This window comes from Chrysemys picta, chromosome 3 (assembly GCF_011386835.1).
Source record: "Chrysemys picta bellii isolate R12L10 chromosome 3, ASM1138683v2, whole genome shotgun sequence".
Classification (NCBI taxonomy): Eukaryota; Metazoa; Chordata; order Testudines; family Emydidae; genus Chrysemys; species Chrysemys picta.
Genome location: NC_088793.1, coordinates 48,914,608 through 48,935,024, shown reverse-complemented (window position 1 = coordinate 48,935,024; position 20,417 = coordinate 48,914,608). Strand labels below are relative to the sequence as shown.

General features: G+C 39.0%; 1 protein-coding gene across 1 annotated transcript in view; it reads left to right on the top strand.

Annotated features, from left to right (window-relative positions):
• Nucleotides 1–20,417, top strand: part of BMP5 (bone morphogenetic protein 5) — a 73,222-nt gene that overhangs the window by 36,534 nt on the left and 16,271 nt on the right. Inside the window, exons 3-4 of the mRNA XM_005300200.5 lie at nucleotides 997–1,145; nucleotides 18,320–18,517. Of these exons, the coding sequence (XP_005300257.1) occupies nucleotides 997–1,145; nucleotides 18,320–18,517 (347 nt within the window). The remainder of the gene's footprint in view (nucleotides 1–996; nucleotides 1,146–18,319; nucleotides 18,518–20,417) is intronic.

The window sequence follows — 20,417 nt, the reverse complement described above, 5'->3', positions numbered from 1 at the left end:
TGTAGGTGCGCAATATCTCTCAAAATCTTGTATGTAAAATTACTCTCATCTGTATAAATTTGCAGAATCAGAGCCTATGTCTGCATTTAAAACTGACACTTTAGACATGCCAGTTCCACCCATCATGTCACTGTGATGCCCATCTGCACAGCTGCTGGCTGAAGTATCATTTACTCAAGGCCACCATAATTTTTAACCTGTTTGTTTAGTATTTTATAAGCTTGTTGTCACTTTGTATTTCTTTAACATATAATCTTGGTGTGTGCAGTTAGTATAATTTTAAAAAAGGATGGATTAAGTCTGACTTGAATCATTTACCATTAATTCGGACAGAAATAATTTTGAATCAGATACTTTACTTACTAAAAGATTTCTGAGGTTACAAATGCTTGCTCACCATGGCAAATAGTGGTAAGAATATTTAACTTGAACTTGCATGCTGCTTTAAGAAAAACAAACGGATACAGATACTATTATTATTATTTTATTTATTTATTTGTAGTATAGTTGTGCCCAGGAAGCCCCAATCATGGATCAGGGCTTATTGTGCTAGGTACTGTACAAACACAAAGAGATGATCCACACCAAACACTTAGGGTATGTCTACACTACAATCCAGACTGACTCCCAGCTTTTGTGGACACACTTCTGCTAGCTCTCATCTGAGCTAGCATGCTAAAAATAGTAGTGTAGCCATGGTAGCACAGGCAGCAGCAGCAATGGCACATGTCTCTGATATGACTGCCTTGTACAGATAACTGGACGTGGTCAGGTTTTCCCCACTCCCTGAGAAAGGAACCACCAAGGACTCTGTTATAGGCAGTCTCTTTCCAGGGGAAACAGCTAAAATACCCTGTGTCACAGCAAAGGAAGACCAAAAAACAGTGCCTCATTATTCATATGGGCTCTGGCAAATCACTTTCAGGAGAGCAGATAAACACAAGAAACAATGACTTTGCTATTGCCCTAACTTTCTGCTGTTTGTTTTTAAAATAGGGATGCAGAACTGTTCCTGCTGGACACAAGGAAGACTCAAGCTTTTAATGTGGGCTGGCTTGTATTTGATATCACTGTGACCAGCAATCATTGGGTGATTAATCCACAGAACAATTTAGGCTTGCAACTCTGTGTTGAAACCGGGGATGGTAAGTTACAGTTTATACCTCATTTTATATGCTTGGGGTGTGGCCTGCAAGCCTCCTGTGTGCAGGACCGATTTGAACTGCAATGGGTAAAAGTTGTATTCGCTGTTGGTTGGCAGGATGAGACTGCTAACTTGCCTTGTCACCTCCACAACATGTTCTCAGTGTAATAGAGTATGGTGACTTTACAAACTGGAGTGAACCTGATTACGCCTAATGAACACTTAGGTTAGGTAAGATTTATTGTATGGGACTGCCACTGATGATTACCCATAAGATGACAGGGACAAGATGGGTGAGGTAATATCTTTCATTGGAACAATTTCTGCTGGTGAGAGAGACAAACTTTTTGAACTATACAGAACTCTTCTTCAGGTCTGCAACACTGAGGATACCCATAAGATGAACACTCATAGAGTTTAGATGGGCCCTTCTTAAAAAAAAAGAAAAGAAAAGAAAAAAGTCTTGCCCTAGGTAGCACATGGCTTCATTTTTCATCCAAGACAAATTATCGCAACAGTCCTCTATTGAAAATGATGATTTTTCAGGGCCCATAGCTCCTGCCCATGCTACCTCCAGAGCCCTGGCCTTGGCTAAACTACCCAGAGTCCTCTCCACTAGAACCACCACTGAGCTGCCTCCTCTAGAGAACGATGTGGAGGAAGAAAGAACTGGGTTGGACATTTTTTCTTTCCTGTGAGAATTTTTGAGATTTCAAAAAAAAAAAAAAAAATTTCCATCCTGAATTGGGACAAAAAGTTGAAATCTTAAAAAATTTCACAAACTGTTAAGTCAAAAACTTTTTTAGATTGGGTCAACTGATACATTTCAACCTTTTTAAAATATGACCTTTCTAAAAATATGGATAACTAAGATGTCAAAAGATCTGGTTTTCAAACCAAAATATGAAACTTTTATTTTGAAAATATATATTTTGAATGGGGAGATTAGTTGAAACCTACCTTATCCTGCAAAATTCCTGAACAGTTGTAAAGTGAATACTTGGACCCTATGGAGTAACCTGGGATAAAATTCGTACCACTTTCCCTCCACTAGCTTTAAGGCAAGGAATGGAGAAGGGAATAACCCCAGTACCCTGCTGAATAAAAAAATCTGCCAGCTGACTAACGTAGTGACTTGTCTCTGCTCAACCAGACATTCATACCCCTGGCTATACTAGTCATTTAAAAGCATGTCTTCTAAACACAGCTGCATACAGTTTATGCGTAAATGAAAGTTTAGTTACAAAGAATATTCTAGAGAATTTAGCCACTACATATACATTATTAAAAACCAATTAAAAGTGAATATACTAGTAAACTGAGTTATTATATTATCTCTGAAATGGTTTAACTAGCCCATACTCCACAAAAAGTCTTCCAAATTAAATTCTTGCCCTGTCAGTTTAGTATTTGTGTCGGAGGTCAGGTGATCTATGGTGTCAGTTAATCTGAACATTAGCTGACATGATGTTAATAAGGACCAGAAGAAATTCTGGGGTCAGGATTGATATTTTTCTTTTTTCCTATGTCTAGGCAGCACTTTCTCACTGTTAATGATCTGGATTCAGAAATTGCATTTCTCATTCATCAGTCTGTGAACATTCCCAGCTTTAGAAAGTTAGAAAGGCTCCTCAACTCCTTCTCTGATAGGTCCCCACCCAGGCCCCTGTCTTATGAAGATATTGCCCGTTTTTATTCACAGATGTTAAGAGCTCCCTTTTGCTGAAGTTACTGTGGGGACAGATGTTTTCAATAAGTGAGACAATAATAAATAAATGAGGCTTCAACAGTTTTTCTGTCTTTTTTTTTTAATCTGGCGCTGCATTTTAGTATATGGTTCTTGGGAGACTGCAAATCTTTGACAAAGTAGCTTGCATGCAGGACCATAAGCTACCAAATGTTTGCTACTGAACATAGGCACATCGGTGGGAATATCCTTGGTAATAAGTATGCACCCATTAATAAGTGTTAGTAGATCAGGCTGTTAGGTAATTAACACACATTGGTGCTTTCAAAGGGGGTAAATCACCATCTTAATTTTTCAAGAAAGCTATTGGTTTAAAATTACTCTCTTGCTGTTATGGAAAATGCCTGTGAACTCTTAACTGAAAAATTACTTTGATTTCTTTCCACCAAAATGAGTTCTTTTTCAAAAACCATAATGCAGTGATCGATAAAGTATCCTCCCACTATCATATTCTCTACTGACAGCTGGTGATTCTCAGCTAAATTCAGCTCTTGGTTACAGAAGTGGGCTAAATCCAGAGTAGCTGCATCATCTTCTGATATGCAGCAAAGACATATGTCTACTCATTCAAGAAATTATATAAAATTAATAGGGTTGTCAAGAGATTAAAAAAATTAATCGCGTGATTAATCATTGTTAAACAATAATAGAATACCATTTATTTAAATATTTGTGGATGTTTTCTACATTTTCAACACAGAATACAAAGTGTACAGTGCTCACTTTATATTTATTTTTGATTATAAATATTTGCACTGTAAAAAAACAAAAGAAATAGTATTTTTCAATTCACCTAATACAAATACTGTAATGCAATCTCTTCATCATGAAAGTTGAACTTACACATGTAGAATTATGTATAAAAACCCTGAATCCTAAAATAAAACAATGTAAAATTTTAGAGCCTGCAAGTCTACTCAGTCCTATTTCTTGTTCAGCCAATCGCTCAGGCAAACAAATCTGCTTACATTTGCAGGAGATAATACTGCCTGGTTCTTGTTTGCCTGACAGTGAGAACTGGCGTTCTCATGGCACTGTTGTAGACAGAATTGCAAGATATTTACATGACAGATGCGCTAAAGATTCATCTGTCCCTTCATGCTGCAACCACGGTTCCAGGGGACATGCATCCATGCTGATGATGGGTGCTGCTCGATAACTATCCAAAGCAGTGCAGACCGACGCATGCTCATTTTCATTATCTGAGTCAGACGCCACCAGCAGAAGGTTGGTTTTCTTTTTTGATGGTTCGGGTTCTGTAGTTTCCACATCAGAGTGTTGTTCTTTTAAGACTTCTAAAACATGCTCCACACCTCGTCCCTCCTCAGATTTTGATGGCACTTCAGATTCTTAAACCTTGGGTCGAGTGCTGTTGCTATCTTTAGAAATCTCACATTGGTACCTTCTTTGGGTTTTGTGAAATCTGCAGTGAAAGTGTCCTTAAAATGAACAACATGTGCTGGGTCATGATCTGAGACTTCTGTAACATGAAATATATGACAGAATGCAGGTAAAACAGAGCAGGCGACATACAATTCTCCCCCAATGAGTTCAGTCTCAAATTTAATTAATACATTATTTTTTTAACAAGTGCTATCAGCATCGAAGCATGTCCTTCTGGAATGGTGGCCGAAGTATAAAGGGGCATATGAATGTTTAGCATATCTGGTATGTAAATACCTTGCAATGCTGGCTACAAAAGTGCCATCCAAATGCCTGTTCTCACTTTCTGGTAATATTGTAAATAAGAAGAGGGCAGCATTATCTCCTGTAAATGCAAACAAGCTAGTTTCTCTTAGCGATTGGCTGAACAAGAAGTAGGACTGAGTGGACTTGTGGGCTCTGAAGTTTTACATTGTTTTGTTTTTGAGTGCAGTTATGTAACAAAAAAATCTACATTTGTAAATTGCACTTTCACACCAAAGAGATTGCACTACAGTACTTGCATGAGGTGAATTGAAAAATACTATTTCTTTTGTTTATCGTTTTTACAGTGCAAATATTTGTAATTAAAATAATATACAATTTGATTTCAATTACAACACAGTATACAATATATGTGAAAATGTAGAAGAACATCAAAAATATTTCTATTTTTAACAGTGTGATTAAAACTGTGATTAATCGCAATTAATTTTTTTTTAGTTAATCATGTGAGTTAACTGCAATTAATTGACAGCCCTAGAAATTAACAAATACATGATCATTCTCCTTGCAAAAATAATATGAAAAATAAAAATAGGTGATTTCCTGTCTGCCTCCCAAAAATTGATATTGCATTATTCCAACAGTATATTTTTAATCCATACATTACTATCCCTATTCATCAGCAATTGTTGTAAATCAATATAATCTCAGGATGACTACCTACAAGGTGATATAGAGCAGAACACTGAAAAGCAGTATGTGTTCGAATTGTGGCGCTGCCTAAAGTTATTGGTTGCTTGACACTTCCCATTATGAGACTCTGTTTTAGGTTGTTTATAACTTGCCAAACTTTAACCATTTGGGCTGAAATTTTCCATATGAAGTGTATGCTTGAGGCTGCATTTTTTTTTTTTTAATTTCAGCAAAATTGGTTCAGCCCTTTGCTAGAAAGAGAAGTGGGGGAACCCACTTTGTTTTGCCAATGTTAAAAAAATGCTTATAGCTGTTTCATTGAGAAATTCCATGGTTTAGAGCTAGTGCTTGAAATTAGACAGAGCGATTGCCCTCATGTCAGGGATGTGCCTTTTGCTGTTCCTTGGAATACCACCCAGATCTGGCTACATTATGAATCTCTAAAAAATCTCAGTTCATTCATTCTCTGCAGAGACTAGTTGGAGTTTGGCAACTGAATTATCCAAAGATTCCATCTGCATTGAACATGGTCCAGCCAGGGGCAGCAAGGGCTGAGTAGGATTTTCCCTGCAATTGCAGCTCCTGGCTGCTGTGGGAAAAAATAGTATGTGATCATGTAATTAAAGAAGGTATCATAACTAGGCTTGGAAGGATTAGATTTATATTGGTAAATGTCAGGGCTGGTCGATGCAATAAGTCTACCTAAGTTACACCACTTCAGTTACATAAGTTGCGTAACTGAAGTCGACGTAACTTTGGTCAACTTATTGCGCTGTCTACACCATGCTGTGTTGACAGGAGATGCTTTCCTGCTGACTTATCTTAAGCTTCTCGGGAAGCTGGAGTACAGAAATTGACGGGAGAGTGCTCTGCCACTGATTTAGCAGGTCTTCATCAGACCCTCTAAATCGAAACCACTGCATCAATCGTAGCAGTGCCAATCTAGCCGTAAGTAAAGACATGGCCTCAGTCAACGGTGATTTCACTGCACACACACAAACTGACCAAAAATATTTCCATTGGTAATAATCAATATTTACAGATAGGCAAAGTAAGAAAAATTCTGCTTGAGAACTTATTACAGTTTGATTTAAGGATATTTCCTTTGTATATGTTGACAATATGTATTTTAACGGTTATAAATTTTTAGCTATTTGAATCGCCACATCTACTGCATTAAATAATTATGGTCTTAACTCCTTCCCACTACCCCATAATTTCCCACAAGTGTGAAAATGTAAATTGGAAAAAAATGGAAAAATGTTTAAAAGTAAACATCGATAATATGTATCAAAATTATTTAAAAAATGAATTCTTCCTAGCCTAATCATAATGCATATTATCCAGGGGGTTAAATTAGGGTTGCACGGGCAACCTTAATACTGGCATTTCTTAACTTTTGAGTGGTTGGCTTTGCATCCTTAGGATATGTCTACACTGCAGTGTAAGAACAGGGTTCGAACTCAGGCCCAAGCCTAACCCTTCATCCGTCTACACACAAGTCATGCTTGAGACCAGGGCTTAGTCTCAAGATCCCATGGGTTGGAGGGTCTGAGACTGAGTGAAGCTGGGATCCAGTATTCAAGCTTTATTGCTTTGCGGTGTAGACTCAGGCCCACTAGAATCATACTATGGGAGTCCACCAAAAGTGTTCCACAATACCATCGTCCGATTTTTTTTGTCTTCTGGACAGTCAAGTTCTGTGGACAGTCAAGTTTTCCCACACTACACCATGAATGAAGGACTAGAATGACCACATTTTGGGAGGGTGGTAGGAAGTCTGGGATATGAGTGGTAGGTCTCGGATAATAATGCTGGAGTCCCAGGGTTCAACAATTCCTAACCTAGGGTTACGAATGAGTGTAGATGCTCAAGCCCTAGGTTAACAAACCCAGGGTCTACTAACCCTGTGCTTACATTGCAGTGCAGACATACATTTAATGTTCTTTAAACATAGTTTTTTGGGTGGAAACATGGATATAAAACACAGTATTGGATATAAAACAGTATTCCTACTGCAGAATAAATTTTACCTGCTTTTTTTCAGGGGCTTCATGTAAATTCATCTTCGTTTAAAGAGTTAAATACTTACAGGTTGATATTCTTGAATACCTTATGGGAGGCATTCAGTACGAAAATTTGGAAAGAAAGAGGTGAACCGATTTGTTGGTACTAGCATCAAAATTCAGTAAATAATGAGAGATTGTATAGGTAGAAAGTAATCTTTTAACTTACACATTGAAGAAATTGTATAAGTACAGCTCATCTTTATATAGATTTTACTCCTGTCTAGTTCCCCAAGTCAGATAAGCAGAAAATTACCCATCTGTTAAGTGCAAGTGCCACAGGCAGTTTTAAATTCTATGCCTGACTTGTCTGATTTTTGTGATGTTTCAGCTAAATGAAGATCTTCATTTTGAAAGGTAGTTCCCCTCTTTCCCCACTCTTTAAACTTTTCAGTTTATTCACGCCAGAAGAGTGCCCATCCATAATGAGTAAAGATTTTGGTAAAGTTCTAGGAGAAAGTTATGCTGTGCTACTTCCTTAGTTTAGTAATTGGAAAATCATCCTTAGATACTTTTAGAATTTTGGGCTTAAGGTTTTCATTATTTTTGTTGAATTGCTTTTATTTCTGGAAACTATTATACTATAAACATAGACCACTGAATGACATGTTTGTGCACAGATGGAATATGTATTTTTACACGACTCAGTATGTAACAGATTCTGTTCCTCAGTCATCGAACCCCCTCTCCCCGCCTCCCATCTATTTTATATGTGCATATGGGGCTTGATCCAGGGACCATTCGACTCCATGGAAAGCCTGCCATTGACTTCAGGGGGCATTAGAACAGACCCCTGATCCCAGGGCCACCCAGAGGATTCAGAGGGCCTGGGGCAAAGCAATTTCGGGGGCCCCTTCCATAAAAAAAAGTTGCAATACTATAGAATACTATATTCTCATGGGGGCCCCTGTGGGACCCGGGGCCTGGGGCAAATTCCCCCACTGCCCTCCACTCTGGGCGGCCCTGTCTGATCCTGCAGTCCTCAAGAAAAATTCCCTGTGACTTCAACTGGAGCTCTAAGTGAGTGAGGAATGCAGGACTGGGCTGTGCACTGGCAAAAGCAGAGATTTTAGGCCCTGCTTCTCAGTTAAGATCCATGGGTACAGAACATTGCATCCAGCTGGAGTCCCAGTGACATAAATGGGATTCTGCTTGGGTGCTAGGGTCCATGCCAGGGGATCCAGATGCAAAATTGGGACCCAAAGTGATAAGCTCTTTGAGGACAAGACTGTATTTATTTGTATGTATTTCTATGGCACCTGCTCAATATGGCCCCAATCATGATCGAGCCTTCCAGATGCTACTGCAATACAATATTGATTAGTCATTATTTTTTCAATGTCATTTGTAGAAGAATTTTCGGGGAATTAGAAAAATGGATATTTTTCTTGAGCCATCCCACTTGGTGAAGTCTGAAAAATAATGTTTACATTAAAAATCTAAATGATTACTATTTTAAAACAATAGTGTATTAAGAATAAGAAATGTCTGGTTATTGTAGTTCATATTTTTTCCCTTGAAAATGCTGAAAACGTACAAATGTTCACATGGCATTGTAATGTGTTTTTTCTTTAAGATGCATTTAGTATCACAGCCATCCTTTGGTATGAAATGTAGCCATTTTTCTGTTAATGGGACATATATTGAATAGTAAAAATGAAGAGTTGCATAACACATATGGAAGCTGTCAACATATAATTTACCGTTTCCCTGGAGCTGTGGTAAATTAAGGATCATGTGGTTTTTTTTTATTTTTTAAATGTCTGCATTTATCTCCTCAGTATTCTTCTTGCTGATTCCATCCTTTTGATGCTGAAAGCCTCTGTGGTGTTTAAAATGAGGTGATCTCTTTCACACTGATACAAGTGGGGTACTAGATGAATTCCAACATATCATTTATGCAGATGCAGAAGCAATTTGAAAAACTTCATTGTATGCTGAATATCGAGCATGCACTCCATAGGCCTCTAAAAATGGTGTGAGTGACTCAGCACCTTTTGTTTTCATGCCTAACACTGGTATAATTGGAAATTAGTGACAGTTTGCACATCATTTGTGCTACAGGAACATAAGAACCCACGGTAGAGGAAAAAGTATCAGTATTTCTTTTGCTGTCATGTTTTTCACTCTAGAGAGAACTCAACACGTTCTCTCCTAAATACAAAGGAGAAAGAAGATGTAGCTGTGTAACATCAAGGACAGAAAATCCACAGAGAGAGCAGATTGCAGACACACAGATCTCAGCTCACCTTCAAGGAGAGCTTTCAGACCCTGCACTTTCTGTGCAGCTTTCTATGCCCATGCTGCTCTTGGCTCTTTCTCCTGTTGCTGAGCATTATGGGGTTAGAATCTCAGAGCAACTTTGAAAGAGTTAAAGCTGCTTCTAGCAGCATTTATTATTGTGAAGATTCCCCTTGGAATTATGTCAGTGTTTGAAATGTGCATGCTGTGTGCAGCAGCTGCCCCAAGTCTGCCTCCATTACCTAGACTGGGTCCAGGGAAGCCCAACTTGGAGTGATGTGCTCTCTCTCCTCTCCCCCAGATTTGAGGTAGCTCCTGCCCCATGTGCTGCCCACAGAGGGGGAGATTGGCCACTTGTGCCATGTGCTGGGTTTCGGGGATGGTTGGAGCCTGGCCTGCCTCTTTCTCTTTCACCCCCCTCCCACCCCATCAGCCTCCATTTCTTACCACCTGGGAATTGGGGAAGATCCTGCCTCCTATAGTGCCTCAAGGGTGAGAGAATAACTGGGCCACTGGGACCATATGCTGCATTGGGGCTGGCCAGCTTCCATGCAACATCTGGTGGCGATGGAGGTGATGCTTTCATGGCGGCATGAGCCTGGCCTTTGAATGTTCCATGATTTTGGCAGGCTGCCAAAGTTTTCCTCAGGCATGCAAGTCAGAGAGAGCATTACTTGTACTTTTACTTGTACTTTTGTTTGTATTTTTAATTTATGTCTCAGCCAAATTTGAGTGGAATTTCATGGGACAAAGAAAAGGCATTTTATAGAGCAAGTGGATCCTCCCAATGGAGAATACCAAAGGTCTGGTGCAAACAATTTAGGTGCGAGAGCTTCTCAGAGAAAAATGGTTGCAAGAATGCTTTCTAATGGAAAATCTTAGGCAACCTAAATATATGAATACCTACTTGCTCCCCCTATAATTATTATTCTGGTAATGCTTGAAGGCTAGAGTGAGGATCAGGGCCACATTGTACTGGGTGTCCCCCGTCTCCTTGTGTGTCAGTGAGCAACCCTTCCTTTTAGATCCTTTCTTCATTTTTTTCCTCCATGAGGCCCATCAATATTAATCCACCAAGTGTGGGGCATTTGTTTGATATATTGCCCATCTATTAGCTCTATCTGTATTTGTAGGTAAACTGAGCCACATGAGTCTGTGCATTCCATGATGCCTCTGCTTGTAGATAAACTAGATTATGAGGTCCTTAAAAGAGGGACCATACGTTACAGAACTGAGTACACATTTGGTACTTAAATAGTAGAAACACTAGACCTGAGTCTGTAGTCACTCATACTAGAAAGCAAGGTGGGTGAGGTAATATCTTTCACTGGACCAACTTCTGTTCGTGAAAGAGACAGTCTTTTGAGCTTAAGCAGATAGAGAACATCAGACGTGATTTCACTGTGATCAGTTGACTTTCACTGGGATAAATCTGAGTTCAGAATCAGGCCCACTGCATCACTTAGATAGTTGCCAGCATTCCAGATGCAAAAAATAGGAGTTTGGTTAGTTTTATTTGAAGGCTATTGGCTCTTTTTAACTCTTCTAATAGATGACTGAAGAATCCAATCTCTCCCTATTTTATCCTCTTGCTGAAAATACACTAAGCATGCCAAGAAAACTGAAAGACTCCCACATACCATTCACAGTTTAAGTGCATTAAATTTAAAGAATAGGTCAAATATTTAAAGGGCCATATTTTTATATGATTACAACATTTTTCTTTTAAATAATATATCATACTATAGTAGAATATACTGTTCCATGGCTCCTCAGATGTTCATAAATTATCCAGGGAGCTTGCCTTAAAGTGCTTTTCAAATACCACTTTCAACAAGTATAGATAAACCACAAAAAATATGCAAAATTAATTTTGCTGGTCGGACTTAAGGCAACAACAGGAAGATTGCTGGAAGTTAAAGCTAAAACTTCAGCTTTGACTTAGGCCTAGGCATGGTGGGACTTGAGTGGCCCGACTTTGTTGGGCCTAGGCAGTGCAACACACAGACTCTACTTGATCACACATTGTTCTTGAGGGGGGTTTTGTGTGCATGTAGTTAACCGAAACAAAGGGGAAAATATTAAGGGAAAGTTTTATTCCATCCAATTCAAATCCTTTCTGCCATGTAGCCCCCACTGTTCTCCCTTTTATGAGAGATTAAGAGCAGAAGTACAAGCTGTACTGCATGCAGGGGCTGTAGAAAAAGTACCTTTAATTTACAGAAAGAAGGGGTTCTACTTTCTAATCTTGAAGGAAAAATTGAGGTTTCAGACCAGTTATGGATCTCAGGGCTCTAAACAGATATGTCAGGAAGTTTTAATTCAGAATGCTATCTCTGGCTCTGATTATTTCCCTCCCTGTCAACCCTGGATTGGTTTGCTGCTCTTGACCTCAAAGATGCATATTTCCACATCCCCGTAAGACCATCTCACCACAACTATCTAGATTTTGTCCTTGGTTTGGATCATTTCCAATACAGAGTCTTACCCTTTGGCCTCTCCACCGTGCACAGGGATTTTATCAAATGATTGACTCCAGTAGCAGCACATTTAAAGAAACAAGGGATCTTTGTTTTCCCTTGCTTAGATGATTGGGTGCTCAAGGCCCTGTAGGAAAAGGATTTAAACAAAGCCATTCAAGTCACTTTTTCTCTGTGTGAAAACATAGGTCTTCTCATAAACAAAGAGAAGTCCCTTCTGATTACATCGCAAAAGATTCCCTTCATTGGGGGATCCTCAATTCCATAAGGGAGACAATTTTGGAACTAAAGACCACTATACAGAGACTGCTGCTGCAAGCCTCTCAGAGGATAATGTATTTCCTGGAGTTAATGGGCTTCATAGTATCCGCAACGTATATGTCCTCATATACCAGACTCAGAATGAGGCCACTTCAGCATTGGCTATTAAAGAACTTCAAACCCAGTATGGACAATATGCTCAAAATACTCACCATTCTGAGAAAGGTGCTTCTTTCTAATATGGTGACTGAAACCACAAGATGTCCTCAAGGAAGTATTGTTCAATCCACTTCCTTCTTTGCAAACCACAGATGAGTCCGGAATAGGCAGGGGGACACACCTCCTCAACCTTTACATTTGAGGTCTTTGGAACGATAAGGAATCCTTACTACACATAAATGTGTTAGAACTGAAGGCCATTCAGCTGGTTCTCAAGGCATTTCTTCTGGAGATTCAGGATGTGGTAATCCAGGTGGCCATGGATGACATGTCTGCAGTTTATTATGTGAACAAACAAGGAGAAACTTAATCATCTCACCTATGCCATGAGGTGACAAAACTTGGACTGGTGTATCCTATACAACATTTCTCCAATTGCCTTATGTGTTGCAGGACGACACAGGGAGCTTGCAGATCATCTGAGCAGAGATTCCTCGCAGATGCATACATGGTATCTTAAGGACTCAATGATTCAGAACAGTTTCAACCTTTGGGGAATTCATGACCTAGATCTAGTCACTGAAAGATTCATTACAAAATGCGCTTGCTTGAGACCAGGCTCAGATGAACAGTCATTGAAGGACACATTCCTCCTACATTGGGGAATGTGTCTGGTGTAAATGCATTTCTCCTAACCCTCAAAGAAAATAAAACAAGATTCACCAGGATGATTCTGGTTGCCCCAGCATGATCAAGACAACAGTGGTATAAGGAGTTACTCCATCTGTTCAATGGAAAATACAAGATTTGGAAAAGTCATGCTCCATTAAAGTGCAGTGAATTCTTATTAATGCTCAAAAACCATCTACCAAAACCGCTACAATTTCAAATGGAAGAGATATGTTATCTGGGTAAGTAATAGGAGTATTGATCCAGTTTCTGTCCCTATGCAACTGGTTTTGGAATACTTGTTACACTTAAGGACAATGGGCTTGTCTCCCTCCTCCATTAAAGTCCAATTAGCAGCAACAGCAGCATTCCATATTACACTGATGATAAATCCATAATGCACAAACAATTTGGCAAAAAGCTTTTTAAAAGGTTTATTGAATCTATATCCCCCAATTTGGGACCCTGTCCCACCATGGAATTTGAACTTAGCTTTAACATGAGCTGTTCTTTGTTTCATCTCTCTGTGAAGACAGCCTTTATAATAGCAATCATTTCTACTAGCAGTGTCCGTGTGCTACATGCATTGATGCTGGACCCCCCGATACTGCCTTTCATAAAAAATAAGATGGTTCTTAGATCAAACCCTAAATTCCTTCCAAAGGTGGTTTCAGAATTTCATGTAAATCAAAGTATACATTTACCTATTTCTTTTCCCCAAAACTATTACAGGTAAAGGGAAATCTAAATTATGTTCCTTAGATGCGAAGAGAGAGCTCTCATTCTACCGGGACAGAACTAAGAGCTTTAGGTCTTCTCCCAAATTATTTATTTCATATGCTGGTTCTTCAAGGGGTCAGGCCATTTTAGCACAATCCCGCTGTAGGTGGATCAGGCTGTGTATTGAAGAGTGTTACCGTGCAGCTTCACTCTCTCCTCCTGCTCCTCTTAGAATACATTCCACTAGAGGAGTTGCGACATCTGTAGCATTCACTAAGCATATTCCCCTTATTGATATATGGAGGGCTGCTACATGGATCTCCATGCATACTTTTACAAGACATTTATGCACTGGCTAGGACATCCAGGTCTGATGCACAGTTCGGCGGGGGAGTACTTCAGTCATTGTTTAGGTAGGACTGTGCGCCCTCCTTCCAGTTTACAGTACTGCTCGCCAAACCAACCCAAGAATAGGAATATACAGAGGATTCTCAAAGAAGAAATGAATGTTACTTACTTGTAACAGGAGTTCTTCGAGCTGGACTCTGCATATTCACTTTCTCCATCCACCTTCCCTTCTCTTGCAGAGTCCTATTTTAGGGTTAGTTCATAATTCACTTTAGTGATTGGAAGAAACTGAGGTGGCAATGGGTGCCATACCCCTTCTATGACCAAGCAAAGGGCAGGGAAAGGAAGGGCGGCACTACAACTAGAAGATTCCACCATCCCGGATGCACTTGGTCAGTGCATCCCCAAGAGTGTGAATGTTCAAAGTCCATCCTGAAGAACTCTGGTTACAAGTAAGTAAGCATCATTTATCTTCATTGGTTTGCGAAGTGCATGCTGGCATATTAGGATAGAGAAGGTTATGGGAGCTCTCTGGATCCTCATCCTGAAAAGTAATTCCTGACTGCTCTGCATATTTTTTTCAAGAGTAGGGATTGGTCCTTGTTCTGGCTCAGTGAGCTGGGTGCCAGTTGATCACCAGCTTGCTGCCCTCCACTTCAATGTTGATGGTATTTTTGTGATTCTGTATGTACATACAGTACTGGAGATATGAGCTTTGAAATCTTTCAGGATTAAAGGTGCGAGATAAATGTAACTGTGATCTAATTATTAATAGAAGAGTTAACTGACTCCTGTGAAGAGTCAGAGATGCACTTTGCCATTTGATATGACTCTGAAAGGGATGGTGCAGCCTGAGTGATGCAACAACTTTTGGAATATATCACACTAATACTATATCATGGAGAATTGTGTCTCAAGAGGACCTGAACCTGTGGTTCTCCCAGTGAAATCAAAAGAGGGTTTGCTGGCACGTGGAGTAAGAACTACAGGTTTTGGCTGCAAAGAAAAGAACAGTTTTCAAAATTTTGCAAAGTGAATCTGTCTCTCTCTCTCTCTCAAGCTAATCTGTTTAGATATATTCAGGTTTGAGTAATAACTGTTCCTGTCACTAGCCATTCAAGACTTTTTGATAAACTAATGTTGACAGACCTTGTTAAGCATTAACTTATCCACTTCCCTTGCCACAGTGTAGCACACCTCCTGAAATCTGCACTACAGATGAAGGTTTAGTCTGGGAGCAGTGGCTAACAAGCAAGTCGTTGGCACATTGGATGAGGTAGAGTAGGGACAGGGAGCTTGAGGCAGTTCAGAGGCATGGGGTTTGAGGGATCCCCAGGTTTAGGGAGGGGCAAACTTCTATATTCTTTGGTCTGAGTGGGATTCCTGTTCTTCCCAGGGAGCAGTCTTATGGACGCTCTGCAAACGCAAATTCTTAGATTCTTTCAGTAGTCTGCACAGAAGTAACCTACAGGAGACAGTACATAGTTTGATATGTATTTAGATAAATTAGGGTAATTACCAAATGTAAAATGTAGCTAGTACTACTTGTGGAAAAGTGTATATTTATATGAAATCATCTTCTGAAAGATGCAATTAAATCTAAAGCACATAATAAACCAAGGTAGATAATGGGACTCAAAGTGTTTAGAAGTAAAAAGTCAGTTGGACTTTTACCATTGACTTGAGTTCTGGTTAGGGTGACCAGATGTCCCGATTTTATAGGGACAGTCCCGATTTTTGGGTCTTTTTCTTATATAGGCTCCTATTACCCCCCACCCTCTGTCCCGATTTTTCACATGTGCTGTCTGGTCACCCTAGTTCTGGTAGAATTGTATCCTTATCCACAGTAGAGTTCGGGGAAAAAACCTCTTTTCCTAAAAAAAACGTAGTTTGGCTACTCAAAAGGTCAAATAAACAGAAGGTATAGAACCACATAAACTGCTTCTGTGTCTAAAAAGAGTGCGGGTTATGGGCTTCGATTTTTTTTTTATGGTTTATATCTCTATACCTTGAGTAAGTAAGTAAACCTTAACTTGTGGAATCTTAATAGTCATCTCACTGCTGAAGTCTAAAGGAAACCAAGAGGAAACTTAATAATATTAAAAGTTATTTTAAAGGGAGTTCACATGGGTTTGAAGGGTATTTTGCTTTTCACACAATATCCACCTTTGTAAATTCAGTGAACCTAGATTTAAATTTAGAGAACCTACACACATCTTTTACAGTCCTCAGTACATAAATCTAATAGGATTCCTAAAATGTCTGCCAGTAAGGTATTAATCTTTTACAGATAAAATTAAAATTCTGAAAGTCACTGGAACAAAAAGAATTCCCTCTAGAAAAGTAAAGGAAACTTGGAACTTTGTGGTAAGTGGCTGGTCGGTCCATGTTGTAATGAATAGAGAATAGTCTGTACAGTGTTTCATATCTGACCTGCTACAAGACTTGAACATTCAGAAATTAATTTTAATGTGTTATTTCATAGTCATTTAAATAGATGAAGAGAAGAATTAGATAAACACAAAACTAAAAAGCCATTTAAAAATGAAATCAGAAGCTTCAACAAATAATTTTTCCCTTCTAGTCAAAAAAGCAATTATCAAAATAGTTCAGAATATGTTGCCAGTTACTCTGCTCCAAAACTGCTAACTTTCTCAGTTCTTCTTTTGCCTTTGCTGGGTTCTCTGTCACTGGAAACATCTTAAACCAATTTAAAGTGCTACACCTGAATAAACATGTTGTAAAAGTGTTTATGTATTGAAGTGGGTCAGTTCAAGGTATGGTATTTGGCTGGAACTTCTAATTTCTCTTTTTACAGCAAAAGGGCTGCCAGAAGGAGGAAGTCTGAGCTGAATTAATACATTTGTTACAGTGGAAGTAGAATGGAAACTGCTTTAACCACAAATCAAACTGCCTCTTTCATTTACGCCAGTGATAGAGTTTTTCTAAGAAATATAGACTCTGGCAAGGAGCCACTGTAAGTTTGCGTTTAAAAGGAAACCTATAGGCTTATTTGTTTAAGGTTTACTCCTATGATTATTTGTAAGGTCTTTTTCTAGTAAAATTAAGTTTAATGGCATTATACAGTACATTTGTGAGGCAGATGCTCCCCTTTATTATCCTTGTAGCTATTTAACAAACCTTCCAATCTATTAGGACAATAGTTGAATGCCCTGATACTGCCCACACCAGTGCATAGACTATTTCTTTACCAATACCATCACATTTACAGGACCTCTGTGTCCCCCACCCTTGCACAGCTGCACAGCTTCATGTGACACTGTCTCATTTTCTGACGGTTGAAGGGCTCTGCATAATACACGTACACACAAAAGTGTTTATGCTGCCAAAATAAATTCTGTTAAGAGCAAGGGTTTATTTGTTAAAATGTCACTGATGCAGTTTCAATGACTTGTTTTGCTTACTTTTCTTCTAGGGAGGGTCAGTTCCTCCAATACAGTGAGGTTACCACACAGTCCTGACTGAACAAATATTTCAAAGAAGTATGTACATCCCTTAGGAGCAGAACCGGAGTCAATCATGTACATATTTCAAACTCTTTTATATTTCTCCTGAAAGATTGAGTGCCCCCGTATATATAGTAATGACTTCACATGAACTTGGAGTAATGCTTTACATTGTTTAAAGCATAACTATATTTATTGCCTACGCTTCTCATTCCTACTGATTTGAGTTAGGGAAATAGAATTCCAGATTTAACATACTTGTGATGTAAAATAAGATGACTGCATCATGTTATCCTTTTCCAAGAGGATAGAAGTTAATGGAGTTGATTTATTTCTTTGCAATAGATCAGTACATATACCACTGAATTAATATATCAGGGTTTTGTGTAGAATGTGTAGACAATGTTTTCATGCAGTGGTAGACTGTGAAGTTGTTGAAACTTTTGTAAATAAATCTTTTGAGTTCTCTTCCTTTTAGATTACATTCAACAAAATAAGGCTAAGGTTTCTAATATTGTAACTTCAGGATCATTGGTAAAATCCTTGCCCCAATGAAGACAATTGCAAAAATGACATCATTTGGGCTAGGATTTCACCCATATATTTATCTGGCAACCAGAAAAAGCAAAATTTGACAGTATGTATGGTATTAATTGTATGTCTGCATTATTTTATAGGTCGCAGTATCAATGTTAAATCAGCTGGCCTTATAGGAAGACAAGGGCCTCAATCAAAGCAGCCATTTATGGTTGCATTCTTCAAGGCAAGTGAAGTGCTTTTTCGATCTGTCCGAGCAGCCAACAATAAAAGGAAAAATCAGAACCGCAACAAATCCAGTAGCCATCAGGATTCTTCCAGGATGCCCAGTGTAGCAGGTAAGACGAAGAAGCCATAGTACCATCTATGTAGTGGGCATCTGTGAGTACAACTGCAAGTTGGCACATTTCAGAAGTTAGGTGCTGTGAAATAAATGTGTCCATTCTCAGGTTATTTGGTCCAGTTGAATAATGCAATGATGATTCAACAGCCTCAGTCTTCTTGCCTGATGAATTATTCACTGAGAACTTTGACTGGGAAAAGGTGAAAGATCCAACTCAAATTAAAGAAACAGTCAGTAATGAGATTGAAAATGTGTAAATCAGCTACAGCTACCAGTACATGTCTTGCTCGGTTAAATGTGTACTGGGCTGTGTGATCTTTTAATATACTAGAGGGTGATTGGGTAACTCAGTATACTTTTTCAATGTTTTACCAGTGCAGGTGAGCCATCCAACTAAAATTCCTTCTCGCAAATAGCAGTATACATGCTATGCAGATAATTAAAGTACTGCTTATTCCAAATGTGGTGAATTTGAACCTTTTGATAAGTCACTTAAATGGTTCTTATATGAAAACTATTTTCCACGTCTCATCTTTCAGAGAAGAAAAAGCTATCTAGTGGGATGAGTGCAATCCATTTGTTGTTTTAGACAACTCAGATTTCTCTTGGTGTTATAAATCCACATGGTATCCCCAAATGCTAGTATGCCTTGTGCAATTTGATCTCTTTCTTACTTGAAAGGTGTTGAAAAACTCACATAGTCAGACACTAATGCATACAAGGATGGTCAAGGTGGTTGCTTGTTCCATCAGGTGTCTGGAATTAATTATGGTCAATAAATTATTTCCTGATATGTTTCCAGTTAGAGGAATATGAAGAACTTTTTTGAAATTCAAGATCTCCCCCTTTTGAAGAAACCTTGTTTTCCTTTTTGGGGACAGGACCTGCACATCTAAATATGTATCTTTTAGAGGATACTATAGTAGAGTATAGTACTAGTGGATCAAGAATTTTTCTTGAAAGCTGTTGCCAGCCTCTCAAACATTCCATTATGTAAGTAAATTAGTGCCCTGGAATGCAGTTTTTGTGGCCAGAATTCAGCCATAGGGTGGCATTCATATATTTGCAGAGATTAGTACAGGTCCTGTGCACCATGCAGGTTCCATTCAGACCCTCAAAATAGCAGGTTAAGTGGCTCTTAAGCAGTGTATAAGCCTTGTGCTGGCCATCTGCTCAGGGATGGATTTCACCTTTATTGAGTACAAACTGCTGCTGAGTTGACAAACAAAGTGATGATCACTTGGGATTGGCTGTCGAAGTGTTTCTGTCAGAGGCTATGGAGATTTACCAGGTGATCTACTGGATCCAAAACCTGCTTTTAAGGTATAAATAAATGTCAACACCCGTAAAATGCCACAAAAAAGGAAAAAAAGCTCAGTCAGTAGCAGCTGTTATTAATACCTGTCATGGTGGTGGTGGTGGGTTTTATTTGTATGTAAAATATAAATAAAATGCTGTGCTGTCTGCTAGGGCAGGGCTTCTTCCTCTTTGCCCCACTCTACATTGAGGGATTGGAGCAGAAATTATCCTGTGAGGCAGGCAGCAGAGAGAGAGCATGCATCTTTTCATATTGCTCGGGGATTGAGAACCTGACAGCCCAGCCTTTGAAAAGCCTCCTCTGCATATATTCAAAAGCACCTGCAAGTTGTTAAGACTTAGTGGTGCTTTACTTATAATTGCTCTCTTGCCTGTCCCATTTGGGTATTGTAAAGTTCTCTCATTTACGGTTCAAATGATCTTGCAGGTGAGTTGTTCCTGAGAGCACTTTATAATCCAAGAAAGAATCAGGCTGGGGAACAATTATAAATAAATAAAACAGACTGGACAGTTTTAAATTATTACTGGGGGAAGAAAAAAAAACTACTTATTGTTGCTTTACATCAGAAAACCCCATT